The sequence below is a fragment of the Tauraco erythrolophus genome, chromosome 5, assembly GCF_009769465.1.
Source record: "Tauraco erythrolophus isolate bTauEry1 chromosome 5, bTauEry1.pri, whole genome shotgun sequence".
Classification (NCBI taxonomy): domain Eukaryota; kingdom Metazoa; phylum Chordata; class Aves; order Musophagiformes; family Musophagidae; genus Tauraco; species Tauraco erythrolophus.
Genome location: NC_141469.1, coordinates 34,107,907 through 34,129,850, shown reverse-complemented (window position 1 = coordinate 34,129,850; position 21,944 = coordinate 34,107,907). Strand labels below are relative to the sequence as shown.

Sequence of the window (21,944 nt, the reverse complement as noted above, 5' to 3'; positions counted from 1 at the left end):
CAGGTGCAGAAGAGGGGAAATGCGCACCACAAGCCTTCCTGAGAGGCAGTCATCTGCACAGTCTGGAGCAGCCCTCGCTGACTATGAGGCCCTCTCCTCAGCACTAAGCATCAGTTAATTCTGACTCCCTACCCAACTCCACCTGCTATGTCCGATGTGGCGTTTTAAATTAGTTTTCATGTTACAGACCTCAAGGCAGTTTGTTCTAACTGCGGGAGAGTTGCTTGGTGTATTGATTTGGGTTAGAGGAAGCTACTTCCCCAGCAACAAAACAACGAATTTACATTACAATGTGCAGCTGATTATAACCAATGACCCTTACAAAACAATTTAAGATTCAATATTTGTGAAACAAAGCAATGTATTCACTGATGCCTTTGTATCAGCATAAATGACTAATTACTTTAATCAGGAAGCTCAAAAGATAATGAACTTGATTTATTATAAATACAGGGGCTTGCCCTCTTATAAAAATGACTTGTTCTGCAGTTCAGGACACATATTGATTTATGGCACCACTTGTAATTGTCTTATTTTTTATTTTAACATTTAATAATAGGTGAAAAATGAATTAAAAGTAAACCAGAGCAAGACATGGTCCCATTATAGTTGTATTCAATTACACAGAAATACTCACACATTATCTACATCCTAATATTTCACTAATAGTAAACACACAAAACTATTTTGAAAAACATGCAGAGAGTAAAAGATTGATTTGGCCAAGATTAGAGAAAGAGGGAATACTCTAGCCTTTCTCATACATGAGTGGTCATTATCCACCGATATCTGACATTTGTTGCTGAGATCAGCTGAACACAATTCACATCTGGTTTAGCTAGGAATAACTGAGAGAGTCATAAAAAATATTTGAAGATAGATTATGAACCAATTATAGCATAGGATCCCATCAGAGAGAGAGAGACACACAACCTGCCTGGAGTCTGGTGGTGGAGAAGCAAGTATCTTAACACCTTTGCTGCAAAGGCACTTCAGAAAGCACTTTGCGCTCTCCTAACCCCTGCACCACCAGTTCTGTACCTCACCAAAGGTCCATTTATGAATGGATAGAGCGCTTAAGGCATGTCAGGTCCCCATGAAAAAGCTTATAGATTTATTGCACAACACTCAAACTACACAATACAGTTACAAATTTTTACATCACATATCTTTAAAAGCACAAAAACCATACAAGTCTAAGATTAAATTGCTTTGGACTCTCTCATCCACTTGAAGTCCTCCAAGTTCATCCGAACAAGATGACTGCCACAGATTCCCTCTTTCCGCATGTTTATGTTGCAGATATTTGAGGAACTCTCAGGTGCATTCCTATGTATTTTGCTGCATGGGTGAAGGGAGAATCAGCATGTCAGATCAGAAGAAATGTTTTTCATAGTTCACTGGTAACCAGCAAAGTTCTCTAGCTTATCTTAAGCTGGAGCCCCAGGGAGTCCAGGGAGACTGTCACACAACTGCATGAGTATGAGAACAGTTGCTCAGTCAGTTAGTATAGTATTAATTATTATGATTGCATTGATATTTGAAGAAAATAGTGATTAAGGTCAACATGAGAATATTTTCAATGTGAAGAACATTTTCAGAGACTGAAAGACCTGCTTGATCGAACTGCAACTCTGAGCTCAGCTAAACCAAACCATATTTCTCAGGGCACTGCAGCAAATGGATTATCATCAGATAAAGACACTTGGCAGCCAGGTTCATATTACAGCTGTTTGTGCTGACCAGCACAGTCATCGTGACCTCACATTCTCCCTGTTTTAATATAACTTTATATCGTCTCTTTCCTCATAGTTAACGCTAACATTCCTCTGGGCAGAAACCACCTCCTTCTTGTGTGTTTACAGAACCAGCTGTGCCTATTGCCTCTTAGTGCTATCACAGCATAAATAACGAGAAAGATATGCATCTGATCATGATTTATGGCAGAGAGTTGAACAACATATTCAATTAAATCTCTGCATTATCAAAGTCAATGGAAAATTTTATTCTTGAGGCTAGGGTTTTTCCTATTGTATCATCTTCCTAGTACAAATCTTCTTTCACATAAAAATCTTTTTTTTAGTCACACATCAATTCTGATACCTTGCAGTTTTTACCACAACCACACAAAATGGGCGTAAGAGTAGTATTTCCACTGGCACTTTTGTCAAATAATCTTTTTCTATCAAGCATTTCTTCCAAGCCCGGTGGCATATAGAGAAATTCCTGGAATTCAGATTACTGCAGCTTGGAAAATATCCATCAAAAGATTACTAAAAGACATCTGCTTTGGTCCACGATGGGGCACACAAGGGACTGATCTCTGCTATATTCTATACTGACTCACTCACGACCAGACACCGAACACCACTTCCACATAGCTGCAGAAAACCAGTATGCTACTATAGTAATTAGAAAAGAGATCAGGGAGTACGGGATACCTACCAATATAACACAGGCTTCTAAGACATGCAGTCAGACTCCGATAGCTCTCTGATAGCCTGTGAGAAATTTGGGAGATCTTTAAAAGTCTTTGAAATCCAATGTCATACTACCACTGATGGATGTCAAACTGCATACATAATTTTTAAAGGACTGATGATTGTTTATTTTCTTTGTTGGATTTTTAACTCATATGACTGGTTTCATACTCAAACGCCTTTCAAATAAAGGTGCCCTCATTTAATGAAGTGAACCATCTGGAGTTCTGCTTTTTTTTTTTTTAATCCACAGTATTAGAGGTCAGGCAGAGGCAAGTGTTCAGGAAAGGATTTGGAAAAAACTAAAAAAGAATGAGAAATATAAATTCAAACAGAACCTTACATAAAAAGAGGAATTCTCATTCACAAAATAAAACTCCATTATTTTACACAAAAATAAAACATTAATTATTAAATAGATATTTGTTGGTTAAATCTGGGTTATATACAGGACTACTATGGCAGTCAGAGTAGTTCTGCAGAGTAGCATTTACTGTCATCATGACAATTATTCCAACCTGCAAACCTCTTTTAATTGAGTTTATGTTTTGGAAGGAATATTTGTTTTGAACAGAAATTTTATATTAAAGCTAATATTTTAAAAGGTAATGGTTGTTTCAGAGGATTATTAAGACTGGAAGCTCACTCTTTTTATTTTGTAACAATCATGTAATTTCATATTTTGTTATGTTTGACAACTCTCATGGGGAGCTAAACACTCTCCTCTGCAGCTACTGGGATTACAGAGAGAAAAATTGGAAATAACTTTGAAAATGATAGATCAGGTTCACTGACAGCCTGGTTCTGCTGAGCTCAGCAAGGAGGAAAGGCTGACCAATATCTTTACCAGTGCAGTCACTCCCAGAGGCTATTCTGACTTGCACTTGCTGGCAAAAGTCCCTGAAGGACCATCTGCCAGCAAGAACAGTGGGGGAAAAAAATCATTCATGTGCACACTCAGGCACTGTCAAGTCCTTCCCAATTCTCAAAAACTTCAAATAGTAGAAGTTACCATAAGCAAAATTTAAGATTTTAGTATGTCAACTTTACCTGCTGTGGAGCCCTCAATATAAAAGCACTTCACTAGAACAAAGAGAGTCTCCGTAAAAAAGAGGAGGAAGAGGAGGAAACGGAATAAGTAAAAGAATTTATCTTTGATATTCAGAAAATTATGGTTATGGTAACAGAACCATGGCCAATGCTACTAAGCACTGCGGGTTAAGTACACTGTAAAGATATGTCCACAAAAGGCTTACTGGGAAGGTGGGGGTGGGGATAGGCAGGGAGGGCAAGTGTCAGATATACACAACAGATGTGTGCACACTAAGCCCATATCTTCAAAATTGCTGCTACAGGTCTATTTATTTAACTACAGAAACCCGTAACAATCCTAACGCATTCAAAACAGGAGATGAATGGCAGAGCAGTCTATGTTTTAATAACAGAACATGCTGTTTCTCTCAACCAGATTTGAAAGAAGTAGATCAAAGAGAAAACATTTAAAATTAAATGCAAGACTTAATTCTAATTCGAGGAAAGTAAAAAAATGCATATATTGCAACTACATAGATACATATCAGCCTATGCCATTCGATGATTCTATGATATATAAATATATTGCAAAGTTAGAGCTTCATTGGCTTAGTCTGTCCTGTTATGTGTACCCATTCACACCCTCACAATTTTGTTTTTCTGTAAAGTGCACCCTTAAAGGCATCAGCTTGTAGAGAAGGGCAACAGCTGTTCTTTCTGGGTCAGAGCAGATACAGTGCACACCGCCAGAGCTCACTGTATATGATTCTTTCTCAAGAATACCCATAAGGCATCTTTTTTTCCCCTTCTTCCTTTGCTTTCTACTGAAAGCATGGCTGTGCATGCTCCTGGCATGATTAGGATTTTCTGCCTCTACAGTACTGGACAAGGTGATCCTAAATGAGTAAATCCTCTAGTTTTATAATTACAGTTTCATCTTTCTTCCCGTTCCCGCTATTCATCTCTGTCTCCATCCCACTATTCATTGCATATTTTTAAGTGACATCTAGCATTTAGATTATACTTAGTCTTAGACACAGCCCATGGAAATCTTCACTTAGCTGAAACTAGTAATGCTGACTTCAGTGAAATGTTTGGTTTCATACCACAGTGCTCTCTGCCTTCTAGCACCGTGCTGGATCTTGTGAAAAAGTGGGCAACAACAATGTTTTTTCTGTATCATCAAATGTTCAGTTTAGATTTTAGGTTTACTTGGCTCACGGAAAGAAAGAAAAAGGCATGCTTTGCTGTCCAGATGAAGCACAGTGTAGCTGGTCACACGATCCGTGTAGACGATCCAGAAAAAGATCTCCAGTTCTACAACAAAAATTCTAACCTAAACTGTAAACTCCAGTCAGGTGAGAAACAGATCTGCTTGCTGGCATTGTTCATAAATCTTTCCAGGATGGGAAAGGTTTTGGTTTTGTTTTACAAAGGCCTGGGTTTTGTTGATACCAATCACTCCTTCACTCCCATTTCCATGCAGTTCTACAGCTAGCTGCCTGAAATAATAGTTCAGCTGTTTATTTGGCACATTGACACTACAAAACTGATCCTGTAAACAGAGAAGACTTTTTCTGTATCTAACATTTAAACAGTAATGTTTTATTCATTCATGTCCTGTTCCTGCAAAAAGAAGTCAACAGCTGGGGTCAATGCATGGAACAGATCTCTGCAACACAGCCTCATCTATAAGCAGAGTTTCAGCACACAGATCCTATATAACCAAGCTAACAGCATGAGCAAAATAGTAATATTAAGGAAGAAAAATACCATCATGAGGGCAATACTAGAAAATCATAATCCCTATCAGTATGAAACCAGCAGCACCGTGGATTGAAAAATTTCATGACTTGTAGGTAAGGCACAACTCAATTTGTCTTGCAGCTTTCCTTTACCTGTGTTCCTCAGAAGTGTTTAGCTCAGAGCCAGCATGAGATCTGCTTTGAACCTGTGTCAGATTCCTCTACGAGCTACAAGAAAACACACTTGCACCACTCACAGCGACTGAGATTATTCCAAACGAGAAATCCCTATACATTTACTATGAGGTTCAAAGGTAGAGGTACCATCGGTAGTTCACGGTACACTTGCACAGTCACTGCACTGTCAGCTGTGTAACTAGGGCAGGCAAAGTACGCAGGCCATAACATCACTTTTCTTCTGCACAAGCATTTAGCTGAGAGGACGTTTTAGGGGAGCGGGGGGGAGAAGAAGCATCGGCATTAATCTAGCAGCAGCCGCCCCACAGGGCCTCCAGTGTCCTCTGCCCCATCAGGGACAGCATAAGCCACCAGTCACTGGGCAGGACTGGGGTAGGAGTCAATCACCTTGAATCAATTCCTTCCAAACAGACCTTCAAACTATTCTGAACCATTCAGAACTGGACAGCCAAGCCTCAATTTAAAATAAACAAAACCCAACCCAAATTCCCTCCCAAAAACCACAAGCAAAAAACCCCTTTACGATTCAACTTTCCTTTCCACTTACATAGATTGTTTTGAATATTTTTTTGTAGTTCTAGAGGTTGCAGAATACTGTCCCATCATGCTCCCCCTGACATAAATAGGTAGCATTCACTCCAGCACTCCCAGAAAATCAAGCAAGCTAGCACTGAAATTCTTTCCTCACAAAATTAAAATATCGGCATAGACACTACTAATAAAAATATCTTGGACTTTTCAAAAAACACCCTGTTATCCAGAATCTGTTTTCACTCAGAATTTCTCCCTACTGCTCCCATCCTAGAGAACAAACAGGACTTTGTTTTCCCAACCTGGTGACAAACTGCCAGAATACATTGTGTCATTCTCTCCTACTTAATTAGAAAAACAAGCTTTTTTTTTTTTCTTTTGACAATCCACAAAGCAATACAAATGTCACAATGTCATTCAGCACTCATCACACATCTCCACAGATAGGATCTGGTCAACAATATTACAGCACACCATCTAAATTCCAGCTATCTTTGCCTAAGATTCCAGGTAACATCTCAAATTCCTTTCACCTGGAAGTTCAGACCAATTTCATTGGAATTTAACCACTTCTTTTTTTTCCACTACAGATTAATTTTAATCAATCCCTTAATTTTTATTAAAGTGCTTATTAAGATTCATCTGTCTTTTAAAAAAAAAATTAAGTTTTTTTCCTGAAGCACATTCTTAAGTATTTCAAAAAAGAACACATTTCCTAATTTGTCTCATCTCCCTAGAAGAGCCTGAAGTATTGGATCAAGCAAAAGAGTCTACAAAAATTCACAGCTTCCTGGTGCCACAGCCATTAAAGTGCAGCAGAAAATCTCTATCAACTCCAAATGTAGACTAGATGAGCCTAAGAAAGAAACTGCAAACAGTATTTAAGAGCAAACAAATCTTCCATTTGCCTCAGAAAATCTCGCGATTCTAGGGTCTCAGTACCACTTTGTTAACTTTTAATTCGCTATACCTGCATACTAAAGCAGAAAAAACTCTACTGAAAATTTAGATTCCATCAACCTTGACACTCTTGAGCTGTTAGCTCTCCCTAGTCTTCCTATGTATAGAAGAATACAAATACAAAACCAAAAACATCTTTCATGGGGTTTTGTGGCTGATCTGATAGTTTGACTTCGATGAAAACTCAACTTGTTTGTGAGTTAGGTTTTTATGGAATGCAGAGGATGACAGGTACCTGTATTGTATTTGTGATGATGATAATCAGATGGCATTCTTATAAGGCCCCTGAAAGAAGATTTACATTCTGTATCATCTTTTCATTTTTGTCTGCATACCTCATCCTATGTTTGTAGTATTTTGTCTGCAACAAGATGAAAGGTGACACTCAAAAGCAATTTGAATGGGCCTCAGTTTCCTAGGTGCTCAAAAAGAAATAATTAAATGGGTGAAATTGTTATTGTGAGACTTGGTGGACTATTTGCTTTTTTGTTCCTTGCACAGAAGGACTGCTATAAATACATATTTCCTTATTTTTTGCATTACAGAAGTATCCAAAAATCTCAGGCAGGGTCAGGTTTCTGTGTGCAAACAGAAAAATGCATTTCCTGCCCTGTAAGAGTTTTGCCCACTGCCCAGCATCGGCAAAGATCCTGCAAGGAGTTCCATGCGTGCCAACACCTGAACCTCTAAAGATGCCATAGTAACACTGCAGACTTCTAGGAACTAAATAAATATATAAACAAACATTTTTCATATACATTGTTATACAGCTGTTGATTGGTTGTTACTGAACTTGGCTGCACTAAAACCACCAACCTAGAGATGAATGGAGGCTAAAAACAGTCCTTCATGAAACCTGGAGAGACAAGTGACAAATTCCTTCCTACGATCACAATACTAACTAGTAACATGTTAGGAGCCTATGATAACTGTCTGGTAAATCTATGAAATCAGTTGCACAGCCTGTTATCTGAGCAATGACTTTTCATTTCCGATAGCTTCAGTACTTTAGTCTTCCTTTTACTTACAGATGCCAGTGGCATAAAGTTTTAATTAGAAGGAATTTCCTTCTGCTGTATCTCAATCATTTCTTTTTAGCAGTCCAGTGCTGACACGTGATACATTTTTAAGTGCATCAAATAAACGCTTCCTTTTGAACAATCTAACATTACACAGTTCCTTCCCGATCATCACATACGGCCTGACGCACTTCACCCCAGCTGCAAACCTGCTAGGGAAACGCTTTTCAAGAGATACCTCCAGCAGATTGGCAATAAGCAAAGTCCCTTCTGGATCACCTACATATAAATGCAGATCTATATTATCTTCATAGATAGAAAGACAAACAGAAACAAACGACACTTGAGCACGGAGGTTTCCCAACTGTGACCATGCACAGTCCACACCTTATTAAATGTGAACGAAAAGAGTTGCTTATTCCTTGTTTGCAACCTCTGCTTCTGACACTTGACCTAAAATTCTGGATTTGTCCCTTAAACTCTTCTCTTATCTAGTAGTTGGTGAGAAAAAATAGTTTGTGAATTGAGCGTGAAGCCTCAAACCAATTCACTGTAATTCAGGAAAGATATTTATATACCCTCTCCAAGGACTAGTTTAACTTTCCTCTGCTCCCAGTCCTTGGACACAACGAGCGAAGCTATACAATCACTAGGATATAACTGGAGGTAGAGAAAGGGTGATAAAACAGAAGCTTTTTAAGATAGGGATCTATAACTGAACCTAATGCTGAAGTCTTTTCTCATGTGACCAGTTACAGTGGAATCAACAGAATTACTTACACAAGTTAAAACTCCAGGATCAAGGTTATAAGGATTATCTTGCTCTAGGATGCTCTGGGTAATACCTTGTTTTATAAGTATTCTCCTTTAGATCACCATTATTCAATGTAACTATGTAGAAAAATCAGACTCTATATTAATTGGAATTCACAGAAAGCATACACAGAGAGAAAAATGAATGCCGTACGAATAAAATACAGTGTGAAGGAAATGGTCTCTTTGACCATTCTTTTATGTTTGTACTGACAATGATTTAATTGTATTTTTGTATTTGAATTTAAAATAAAGCCTATTATAAGAAAGGTTTAATTGTGATAAGATATATAATTATCTTCAAAGATTTACATGGCACAGGGGTAGGTTTGAGCTGAAATTCTGGACTCAGTTCACACAGGTGTGTGGGAGGCCAACTCTGGACCTCTCTACAGCTTTGTCAGCAACAGTAAGAGGTTAGCAACCTGCACTCCATTCAAAAGAGCCGAAAATCAAATCCACAGGATTTGTTGGCACCATACAAATGTTAAGTAAGGTTACTTATTAGCAAATATGCCTATTATTATACTATCTAATGCCACATATTGTCATAATAAGGATCCTCAAGCTGTTCTTCACTTTAAATGAGTTTATGGATCAGTCCCAAATTATTTTCCAACAGGTCTCTATCACTCATTTTAATTATGAGCCAAATCCTGTATCCCTTGCTATCCTGACAAAAAAAAAAAAAAAAGTCAGGACCTGTTTTAGCTGTATATGGGATTAATACTATTCTGATTCATATCCTTGAATGTAAAGAAAAAAAAAAAAGACAAGAATTCCCTCCAGGAAGTCTATTCTGGTCAGGAAAATGAACTCTTCTTATTCTAGATTTTGTGGAAACAGTCAGGAATAATGCTAAATGTCTAAAATTATTGAATTGCACTACATTGTCTTGTTATCATACCTCTTTACAAACAGCCATAGAAGCAGAGTTAAACAGCCTTATGGGCCTCAACTACAAATGATGATCAGTCATTGCAAAACCTTCATGCAGCATCTGAAGATACAAAAGTAATTCACCATGACCTAACTGTCTTGCTAAGCTCTTGTTTCCATTTTCTCAATTGTATTTCTATATTTAAGAGATGAAAACAGAATACTCCTCCTTGCATTTGAATTATGTAGTACTTAAAGAAATCCAGGAACGTACATGAGAACTGATTTGCCAAACTTGTGAGCACTCATTACTTTTGTTCTGAAAACTTGCATCAGTCATATTAATTCCTCTCACATAATGTATCACATATCTTCTGGTTTACATGACAACTATCTACTGTAACTGCAATACATACCCATTACTTTCATATAGTGTAGAATGTTGCGTATCTAACTTTCGATAGGAAGATTTCATTAATTGTAAAATAATCTAAAAAAGAACATTAGTTTACCAGCTTAATTGGTGTTAATATCTAAATTACATAGTAATTATGAAAAGAGAAAGTGTTAAGATACAGCTTTACAACAGAAACCTAATAGTTCATTTAGATACCGGAAACCAACAGTCACTTCCTTATCAATTTTTCGTGCATTTCAAAGCATGCCTCCTAGTCTCGTGTTCTAAAGCTCCTCTTGCACACATGGCTGCCACCAGTGACCACTTCTCTGTATCACATTTACAACCAGACTGCATTCAGCTATCCGCATGCTACTTCATAGACGTGTACATAAAGCATCGACAAAGTCTCTGAAAACAAAACAGTGCAAAAAGAAAAAAATGCAAAGGTGCCATCCAACCACAAAGAAATACCAAAGAGTGACAGCAGTCAAGCAGAATAATGCAGCCTCCATGAATCCAGCCCACACTGCTTTACAATACATACAGTGATTTTTTTGTTAAAGATTGGTGGTTCATTCAAGACAAGGGGGCAGCCTCCGTCCAACAGCCTGTCCTTCAAGAACCACTGCCTGGCAGCAATAGCTGCATGGACAGAGACTCTTCCACCCACTCACCTCCAGAAGTGACCTCTTCAGAACTGGGCTGAGGAACATTGGCAGGACAATGTGGGGAAGCTTGCATTGCTGCTGCCCTTGCTATACTGTCCTGTGGAGAAATAGAGGACTTAATTTCCAGGGCTGTCAGTCAGCACCTTCCACATTACAAGTGAAGGAAAAAGAAATTAATTTGACAATGCCTGCTTCAAGCAAGTACATTTTCGGGTGTGGTGAAGAATCTCCATTTTCTGTTGAAGTATTTGGGTTACTTTCACACCTTCTGTGGAGCTCCATTTGTCTCCATTTGTCTGCCCAACCAGCAAGCTGGATTCTTTGGTTTCTGAGTTGATGATGCTCCTGCCGGTTACCTGTATAGCAAGCTAGGATATGGCCACTGAGAATCAACTTAACTAGACAGCCTAAATAAAATAAATAAGGACATAATGTTTAAATTAATCTCTCAACTCTGATGTGAACAAGTATTTGCCATTGGGTAACTCTCTCCCTTCTACCTCCCTTTCAAAATGGAAAGTTTCTTAGTCTGCTCTTTACACGTTTTCTTTACGGAAACCATTACCCTATGAACTATCTAACAGAGAAGCAGTTCTTTTGCTTCTCCTGTCCCACCCATTCCATAGAGGCATTTTATTTTACTTCCACATTAATCTAAATAGGGTTAACACAACAATCGCTCCTAACAAAGACAACTTTTAAAGGAAAAAATGAAACTTTCCACTATCCTCATGGTTTCCAGCTAGGACAACAGTTTCCAGCCACTAGTTTTTAGTGTGACATGTACAAATGATTTGTATACACCAAAGTGCAGTGCATTAGGGAGAGAGAGAGACCAAAAATCCTCTATCCGAAATGCATGAATAAATCATTCTTTTGAGTGTGGTGATGAATGTGACGTTTTACAATTTCAAAAAAAATTCTCTAAAGCTTTACTAAAACAAGTGTGTCTGCTTCCAAGAGTGATCTCTGTATCTTTCAGGAGTACCATGACATTTTTTGTTGGAGGAAATATCAAGTTTAGACACAGAGAATTGGAAACTAATGACCAATCATTTCCTTCTGGCAGGAGTGTGCACCGAATACTGATGTTCACAGGTAGGAATGATTTCCAGTAATTAATTGGAAACGTATCAGCCTTCATTGCCTTTGCTTAACTTTGGTCAACGGCAATGTTAATCTTGCAAGGGAATTGAGTGACATGACAAAGTGCACATATGTGAGGTTTATATATAAACCAGAACTGCTGAAAAGCACAGAAAGCAGGCCAAGAAAACAATCATTATAAAAATATGGCAAAGGAACTCTATTAGGGAAAAAAATCCAAAACAAACCCAACTTCTATTGTATCAATTACTTAAGTTTAATCTTGCTGCTAGGTGTATGCTGAAGAGTAAATGTAGGTGTAAATAGACTTGTTCACTTATTTGGGCAAAACAGACTTATGCATCACTGCCTGAACAAAGATGCCAGATTTTTTTAATTTTTATTTTTATGTTTTTATTTGCCAGTGTGTACTGCTTTTCTCTCCACAAAGTTCCTAGTTTCCAACATACTAACCACTTCAAAGCAACAAATCAGTTTGTCTCTCTGAATATCTACTACCTTGGACTATGATTATGGCTGTCCATGGGCTATGATTATAAACAGATTTTGGCCAAGATATTTGGAAGAGGTATATCCAAGAGAAAAAAAAAACAATTGGTCACATATATAATACCATATTTAATAAATCCAGTATTTAAATATAAAATAAGATACAGTAGGTTGGCTCAAAAAAATAGGACAATGATTAATTCTGTCCTGAGCACTACAGATGTTCTGTTCACTTTCTAAGGCAGTGATTATCCTCATCACTAACAGGAATTTCAGTAAATCTGTTCCTTTTCTTTATGTGACAAAGACTAAGAGTATCAGAAAGAAACAAAGTCGTCATGGAACCCTGATGACTTTACATACTGCCTAAACTCCTCTCAGAGTCACCAAAAAGCTGCCCTAAAATGACCATGATACACAGATCATCTAGATATTACAATAACAATGCACATATATCACTGTTACTTTTCTCTCCAGATAGAGAAAAGAAATCAACAACTGAAATGTTTGGGGATAGTTTCTAATCATCCTTTGAAGGACTGGAATTAGTGCAAACAGGTTTCACCCAAAACCACAACTGTTAATGCGTTTACCCTCCCTCAAATGCAAACTGGTAAAAGCTAAAACCAGAAGAAAAAAAAAGCTACAAGTGAAAGCAAGAGCCCAAACAGTCACAGTGTGGATTTTCGTTTGTTTCCTTTAGTAATCTATAAAAACATCAAATGCCAAGTATTTCACACTTTGAGGGTAACCTACATTTGTTTCAAAAACAAGTCTTAAGCATTTAAAAACAAGCACCTTATGCATTAAGTGTTTCAAAGAGCCTTTCCTTTGCTTACATCCTCCTGATTCTCTCTGCACAAGTTAACTATTGTTCTTAAATCTCCCCTGCAGTCTATGATGACCTACGTATCCCAAGCACTTCAAGAGGCACTTTAACCTTACAGGATATTTCTAAAAGGTAGGATCACTTTCACTATCTGGGAGAGTAGTTCATGGAACAAAAAAGAAAACAATTTTGCCACAGGAGAAAGATACATGTTCCAGAGATTAGTCCAATTCAAACAGAAAGCTCTTCCACGACAGAAAGCACATGCTATTTTCAGGATGAACACACATCCTGTCACCATACTGAAGCTAGAATACTCCCTATTCTTCCTTGTTTAAATAATGGATAGAATCTATTGTGTACATAAGGACTGTAATATAGCTCCTGGACTTAGTCCTCAGATCCACCAAAGAGTGAGGTAGATCTCACCTCATTTTCCTGTGAGTTCTATAGAAATCGCTGGGTTTTCTACAGTTTGTTTTCCCTTTGAGAAATGAAGAAAACCTACCTTTCAGTCCCCATGACTGGAAAGACAAATGGTAAGTCCATAGTGTCGACCTTTAGATAGCTGAATCCACGCATCTATGGCTGCAGCAGCGGATTCCTCATCTCCATTCTTCACCCAGTGACAATATTCAGATGGTGCTTGAACATAACCTTTCTTGTTTCCTGCACGTGTGCAAGGACAGTACCACTGTGGACTGTAGTCTCATTCCACCTGGGTGTCCCCAGCCAATGTATAGCTGGTGAATTAAAATGAGCCTGATAATTTGTACCTACAGCTGAATCACATTAGTCATCACTGCTAGGGAACCCATACTTACGTTCCAGCATCCAGAAATGACATTACTAGTACCTAAACTTTAATGGATAGTCTCCAAAGAAAAAGGAATAATGACAGTTTCAATAAACTATATGCTATGGCTTTGCTAAGAACCTATGATTTTTATTTTTTTTTTTTTACACAAGCTAAAAAGAATATTGATTTCTTTCAAGTTCACTGCACGCTAAATGCAATTCCCACTGTTGCTATTTGAGGTATTAGATAAAAATGCCATCTTTCTCACTAAGAAAAGAATCAACGAGTCTTTCATGAAGCAGAAATGTCTAAGGCTCTTTGGTATATTTCAAACAATCTTGTCAGATGGAGGTAGCCAAAAACTTACACTGATTCATGAAAAAAAAAAACATAACAGAAAATTTACTTTGGTGCCATCCAAGTTTAGCGTATATTCACTGTGCACTGTGGACTATAAGACATTACAAAACTGAAAACATCCATAGTAATATAACTAACAACACAAACTCAGTGCTTCACCTTTCAGTTACAAACTAAGGGGAGACAAGAAATGGCTGTAAAGCAACAACAACAAAAAATGCCCTCTATGAGAATCTAGACGGACCCTGAGAAACTTCAGGAAGTTCAACAAGTGGAAGTGCAAAATTCTGCACTTAGGGCAGAAGAGCTCCGCACATCTGGCTGAAAAGCAACTGGCGAAATAGCAGCCTGGCTGGAAAGGACCAGGGATCATCCTGGATGCTAGGCTGAATATAAGCCAGCAGCGGGCTCACATCAGCAGACCACATGCTGGGCTAACACTAGGAAGAACGTGGTCAGCAGAAAGAGGGAAATCACTCTCTGCTCATCACTGATGAGTCTACACTTCAAACACTGTGTCTGGCTTCTTATCTCGCCCAGCTGAAGTGGAAAAATTGGACAAAATCCAGCAAAGTTCTAAGCACCTACCAAGTTGGCCAGGTGCTTAGGGCATTTGCAGAGACTGAGGGAGCTGGACTTGTTTAACCTGCTGAAGAGAAGGCTAAGGGCAATTTAATAGCAGCTTACGACTACTTGACAGGGATTACAGAGACAATGGAGCCAAACACTTCTTGGTAGTGGTGCATGATGTTTTAAGGTCAAAAGCAACTGAGCAGCAGCTTGGCAGGTTCAGACTGCTTACCTGGAAAGGCTATTTCTCTAGGAGGGTAGTGCAGAACTAGAAAGGTTATGCAAAGAGGTTGCAGCATCTCCATCCTTGAAGGTGTTTCAAGACTTCAGCTACACAAATCCACAGCTGATATGATTTATAGTTTTGGCAAGACCATGCTTCCTGTGGGAAACGGGACTACAGACTTGCAGGGGCCCTGTCCCACATACACCATTTCTATACTTCCACAAAACATCACTTTTATAAGACATGAAACTCCCTGGTGTTCTGTAGAACAAAATCTCTTTGCTAAGCCTCCACTCCTTGCTTGTCTGCTGTGATAGTTCCAGAGAGAAGAACTAAAAAGCTTTGAATATCCAATGCAATGTGAGATACTACACCAACACAGTTAAGCAAACACCTGTTCCAAAGGGCTGGATCACTGTGCCCCACTCTGTTACTAACAACCCAAACAAAGCTCAAAGACACAGCATTTGCACCAAGAAACATGCTTCAGGGACCCAGAGCTAGAAAAGGCAATGCATGTCTTTGCTACAGCTTGCTAGATTTGACCACAAGAAATTGATACTCTCTCCCACAAGTAACTGAAAACGGTTATGATAAAGTTCACCACAATTTTGAAGACTGGTTAATTGAAGTGACTAACTCTGCATTTGTCACACAATCTTTCTTCCCAACAATGCAACTGCGCTAATTCTTCAGTCATAGTCTATTCTTTGATAGTGGGTTAATCTTTGAGGTAATGCCTCAATCAAAGCACTCTGGAATGCTCTTAACAGTAATCACCGACCACAGGGAGGCTCCTCATTGGTTTAAGATTAAGTATTTACCTAAATGTTCTGCACACAGCTCAAAAAACCCCCACTGTGTCATTATGATACTACCACCATATGAATGTTCTGGAAGCTGTAAAATCATAATTTAGGGAGACAATAAGAACTGAACAAATAAGCACAAATCCAAAAGCACCCAAATGGGCATATCAAGGGGAAGAATTAATGTTCCCTTAAGACATGTATGCTTTTTAAAGTTCTGGTAGAGATAACCCTGAAAAATACCTGTAACAAAGAAATTTATTTAAGGGCTGAAACTATGTTACTGACATTCATGAAATATCATTATTTTTTTCAGAGAGATTTAATTATACCTTTCGTGCTACTCATCCATTGAAAGATCTTCTGGTTAGCATTAATTTGAATTCTATTGCAACATAAATTATTATAACTGAGACACATTTATCAGCCCTTTAAAAAACAAACTGATAACACGTCCAGGCACTATATTCTTGAAAAGAAGAAGACATACAATTAAAACCTGAACTACAATTACTTTACATTTCAGAAAGCTATAAATATTACCTCAAAGAGAAAATCTGGACAGTAGCTTTGCTTCAAGGAAAGACATAAAAGTTCTTAAAAGAACACAATATGCAGCAAGGGTAAACTATATAGAAGGAGGAGACAAAAAGGTTAAAGCAAAAGAAATGAGTTTGTACCCGGGTTATTACAAATTTGATTACATAAAGCTCCTAAGGAAACTTGCAAAGACAGTATTAAGGTCACACTATAGAACAGGATAATTTTAACAGTACCTTAAATTTAACAAATGGTATTATGCATGAGAATTTCCAAGTAGATTTCCTAACCCCTTACACAAAAAAAATTCCGAAATTATAATTCTAAATGGTTATAGCAACAATGGAAAATCTGTTCTTTTGGTTAAAGAATAAATTCTTAATAAGCTAAATATACAGTTTGCTAGTGAACAGGAATGCAGTAAACCGCAAGAAAATTAACGTACACCTTTAACAAATCCATATAATTTCAGCTTCCAGGATTTTCTGGTGAAACTGCAGGATATACTTACGTTTCCTGACAGTATGTAAAAAAATCTAAGCTTTGTAGAATCTAAGATTTCTGAATATACTGAAGTTAAGCCAAATTTCCACTTTCACCTATTTTCGTCCTAAAGAGCAAAACCAGTAAGGTATTTATTGAATCTCTGAAAAATTGACACACTGAGATTCCCAAAAAGGTTTTCAGTAAGCAATACTTTATCCATACTTGCTCTGAGTCTTCAAAAAAAACTCTTGCAGTTATGAAGGGTTATATACTACATCTGCATAACATATATAATGTAGTACTGAAGATGAAAGTATTTAAGGCTACTGTATAAAGCCATTAGAAAAAAGAGATGTAGAGATTAAAATCCGGCCTGTCAAAGCACAAAGTATGTGGTTTGCATATACAGACATATTTATATGGACTTAAAATATGTACATAGAGTACAGCTATGCAAAACCATGCACCCTGATCCAATCCCACTGGAGCCAGTGACAGGTTCTTAATAGACTTCATTGGATACGAAATCACAATTACGTAAGGGCTGTAACTACCTGTCAGGATTTTGAAGAGGAAACTGTTGCTCTTTGATAGAAACACGAATCTTAGCGTCCTAACAAAAGCAAGCAGTGCATTTCAGTTTAAAAACCTACCAGAGAAGAAAAAATACAACTGAATTAAAAAAAAAAATTCTTCACACAAATTCAATTCTTTCCAGTCACTCCTAGTTCTATAGTAGAGTGGTAAACTCAAAAAAGGAAACACCACTAGCTTCTCCCTTATGATAATAAGGTAAAATCCTGACCTTGCTCTTCAGACAAGTCTGTTGACACCAACCTATTTAAGTAAGACCTTACCCAAGAAGCCTCTCAGGCCTCCTTCCAAAGTCAGAAACTCCTTTTCAGTAGAATAGTGTAGAAGTAGGGACTTTTGCAATTTCAAAAAGACCCTCCCCTTGCAGCTGAGGCTCATATACAGATTAATCAATCACTCCAAGTCCAAGATGATTTTGAGTCACGTGTGCCCTTTGACAGTAAAATGACAGTAAAAGAATGGCACAAGGTGGCAATCCCAGGTCTTGCACTCACAAGATTTAATGGACATAAGTACAGAGAGCAGAAAGAGTTTGGCAAAGAGCACCAAATGAGTTATGGCTTTGACTGGATTTCTTTTTTTTAATAAAGATTTCTGGAGCTTGAAGAGTAGCAAGTACTGCAGATAGAAGCCACGTATTGCCACAAACAAGTCAAAGCAGCAAATGGCAAGAGAACAATTGTAGTCAAGTGACTGTATTTCTGGCTCCTTATTTCTCTCCCTAGCACTGCTTGAATCTATATTCCTGACAAAGTCTGAGCAGGGAGCATTACTTCCAGAGAGAGAGATGTTGAAAATTTAAAGCTTTGGGGCCCTGCTTGAACAGAGATGGAACAGTTGCCTTCTGGCAGGAATTAAAGTTGGTATGGAAATTTCACAAAAGGAATTAAAAGATGGTCTGGAAAGTGGCCAAAAGGAGATCAAAGGAACTTTAGCAGCATGAAGACACATATCAGAAGCACATGAAAGGGGACTGGAAGGCAGACCATTATGTTTCAGAAAGTATCTGTTGTCTGGGTAGAAGGCTGTGTGAACCAGGGGAAAATGTAAACTATTCTTGTGAAATATTTAGTCCCGAAATATCCATACCCCCTTGCATAATTTCCACTCTTGACCGTACGTCAGACATGTAGAAGAACAGATGAATTTTAGATTCCGCCCAAATTTTGAACTATAAGAACTGATCAACATATCCTTCTTCCTCTTCTTCAACTGTGGTACATTAATGGATCTGAGATTCAGATTTTGGAAAACACCAGCTATCTGTGAGTTAAAACACATTAAACACAGAGAAACTAAAGCTCAGGTCTTATATGACATTTACTGTGGTAAATATATGCTATAGGCATGAATATTTATGATGGTAAACTGAAACTTTCCAAAAACACTGGTATGATGAAATTCACCTCAACTAGAAACAGTGAGAAGAAATAAATTTGGGATGATGATATAGGGTACAGAGAGACCTAGATAGCTTTAAATTAGCTGAAGACCCTAGTAAGCTTGGATGCTGCTAAAACACCAACCATGGCAGCACAGAGCTCATTATTGAACTCTGCTTTTTTGTAGCTTCATTAAAAACTTAATCTTTAGAAGTAGTACTAAGGGCAAAAAAATGTAGTTGGTATGTCTCCAATGTTGTTACACAACAGGCTGGTAGCAGCAGTAATTCAGGGGTCCATTGAGAGGCTGGCATGCTCACCACCACCACGATACACTCCAAGAAGGAAAAGGAGCAGCAAGTGGAGCATGCTTATCCATGCAGTATTTACTGCACTTCCAAAGCACTTCTGTTTTAATATTAACTTCTGCATTTAGTTTGTCTGCAATGCAGAAAGTCTCTCCTCACTGCAACATAAGCTAATAAAACTTTCGAAATAATTTTCTTTCCCCTCTTCTTATACAGAGGAAGAACGCATAGAGGAAGAGGCCAGACACCTTCACTGAGACACTCTCACAGAACTGCAGGAACAAACTGTCCCGTCTGTTTTTACAGAAACACGACATCAAGAGTGGACAGTTTTTAAAGCTGCTAGCTTCAAAAGAAGAAATGGATCATGACCTGGGTAGCCCCAGAGTTGAAAAAAGGAGCTCTGGGGATTCTGAATTGGATAAAAGCTTCAGGGAACTGTTGGGTTATTGCTTTTAAGAGCTATTAGGATGAACAGATGCTTTGCTTCATCTCTGTTTCTGCCCTACGTGCTACTATTGCACTCCGTCAATAAACTCTGTTCATCAGTAGAAGCAGCCTTTGAAGACTACACTGAAAACAGCGAAAAATCTTCATGTGCTCCAGCAGAAGGTTTCTCAGTAGGCCACAGAACAAGGAACAGAAAAAACAGTGACTGTTCTACAAGCTAAAGCACAAGACTTCCTCAAATTCCTTGTCTGGAACGAGTAAACTGGTGGAGGTATTACTTTTAGGTGAAAAAACTGTGCTCAAGTTTGTTAGAACTGCGTTGCACCTTCTCTAGCAGCATGTTCCACTCATGATGGCAGGTCCTTGTTAAAATGTTTAGGTATCTTTTGTTGTCATATGTAGTCAAATCTTACCTCGCTACTTTTTATTTATTTCAGATGCAGGTATTAGCACGATTTAACTAATAGCTCTTACCTTGCAAACTCCTACAGGGTTTCACTTACACAATAAAACCTCAAATTTTAGATTCACGGTTTCTAGATTGCAGTGCAAAACTGCAGAAGGCAAAAAAACAGGAGCACTTCCATTGTTCAGTTTTGAAAGCAGACTCCGATCAGTTCCTTTATTCCTCCTCAAGCTCAATTATTTGAATTCCATTATTGTGATAGAGCATGTATTTTAGGCATCCTCAGTTAACAACTTGTTAATTCAAATACTGACCCCATTAACCTGTGATGCAGATCTTTCAAAGAATGTAAAACGGCAGAACTGGTATGTGCTCCTAAGTTATTCTAAATCTGTCAAGCTGCAGAATTAAACAACATTTTAGAAATTGTAGCCAACAGATGAATACATTAGAAAATCAGACTTAAAGCCAGTCAAAATGATTAGTGGTAGCTCTGAAGTTAAAGCATTTTTAACATAGACATTTACATTTCAAATCTTGGCAAAATTCAGGTAAGGTTTTCTATTTAGCCTGAAAATTTAAAAAATGTTTGGAGTTACTGGATGCATTACAGTCTTGGACAATAAAGATCCACAAATACATATGCTCATATGCACACAAAAAAATTACGAATGGAGATTTCTGGATAAGAAGTGACTTAGGAAGAGGGACATTAAGAGCTTAGAAATATTTGCAACATTTCAGGAAAAGAGATTCTGCCAAACTGGATATTTTTTAAAGAAAACTGTGTAAATTCAATCACTAACAATAATATGCCAGCCATAACAACTGAATTCAGTCATTAAAATGTAAAATAAAGGAATAGCTGCCTGTGCTAACCTCAATATAATTACATCTATCAAGTCTCATCTGTAATAACCAGGCTGATGTTTGCTCTGTGGAGTCCGAATTGCTAATTCCTCCAATTTACACCAACTTCTTAGCTGTCAGGAGTAAAAATCGTTTTCTATCTAAATATACTTACACTTAACAATCAGAAATGAATCCCTCTGCAAACAGTTCTCTACACTGGCAATCATCTTTGTTAGTAATTATTTATAGCACAGAAGCATCAACGCTTTTTTCTGCTTGCTTTTTTTAACATTACTACCATTTCCCAGGTTCATCCAGGATAACTGTCAAGCATTTTTCCAATACTCTTATAGCTCATATTTTCCCCCTTCCTTCTACTGCACATAACTATTACAAACACCTTAGAAAAGATGGTTTTGAAGCAGCATTAGAGTAACCATCACTACTATGTAAGTCTTCATAACACTGACCGAAACATTAGCATTTCTGGCGCACATTTAACAGTTTGCATGGAGCAACAATGGGATGCTGATGACATGTGGCAACTACTTTGCACCTGCAGAATTCAGCACTGCTCACAGCAACCTGCGCCCCCAGGAGCAGGCAGGTGTGGTGTTTCCCTCTCTGCTAGCAAAGGACAAATTTAAAAACAAGTCAAGTTTGCTAGCGTTTTCTGAAGAAGCTGGACTCTTAGGTTGGTGAGCTAACCAGTGCCTCTTGCCCTCTGGTCTCCTCTCTGCTGATACTCCCCCTGTGATGGGAGAGGCTCCAGCAGCAGCGGAGAAGGAAGGGTAGGCAACCTGGGCTGCAGCTTCCTCTGAAAAACGGACTATTTGCTGCCAGTAACTGCATCCACACGCAGTTTCAAACTAAGTCCCAAATTTAAATACCTTGAAACTAATTTGAAGCTATGAAAAAGTAAAAGCAACATTCTCAGTATTTCAACCTAACCAAGAAACCGGGAAAGATCAATGCAACAAACAATTGTTTGTTTGTACTCTGTAAAAACCAT

The 21,944-nt window shown here is 38.1% G+C and overlaps 1 protein-coding gene across 3 annotated transcripts in view; it reads right to left on the bottom strand.

Annotated features, from left to right (window-relative positions):
- The window catches only part of PPP2R2C (protein phosphatase 2 regulatory subunit Bgamma), a 203,526-nt gene that overhangs the window by 109,702 nt on the left and 71,880 nt on the right, over nt 1-21,944 (bottom strand). The window contains exon 1 of one of the 3 annotated variants that reach the window (XM_086611490.1): nt 10,732-10,810. The exons of the other annotated variants lie outside the window; for them this stretch is intronic. Coding sequence (XP_086467616.1) covers nt 10,732-10,798 — 67 coding nt within the window. The 5' untranslated portion in view covers nt 10,799-10,810. Of the gene's footprint in view, nt 1-10,731; nt 10,811-21,944 lie in introns of those variants that run through there. 3 annotated transcript variants of the gene reach the window in all.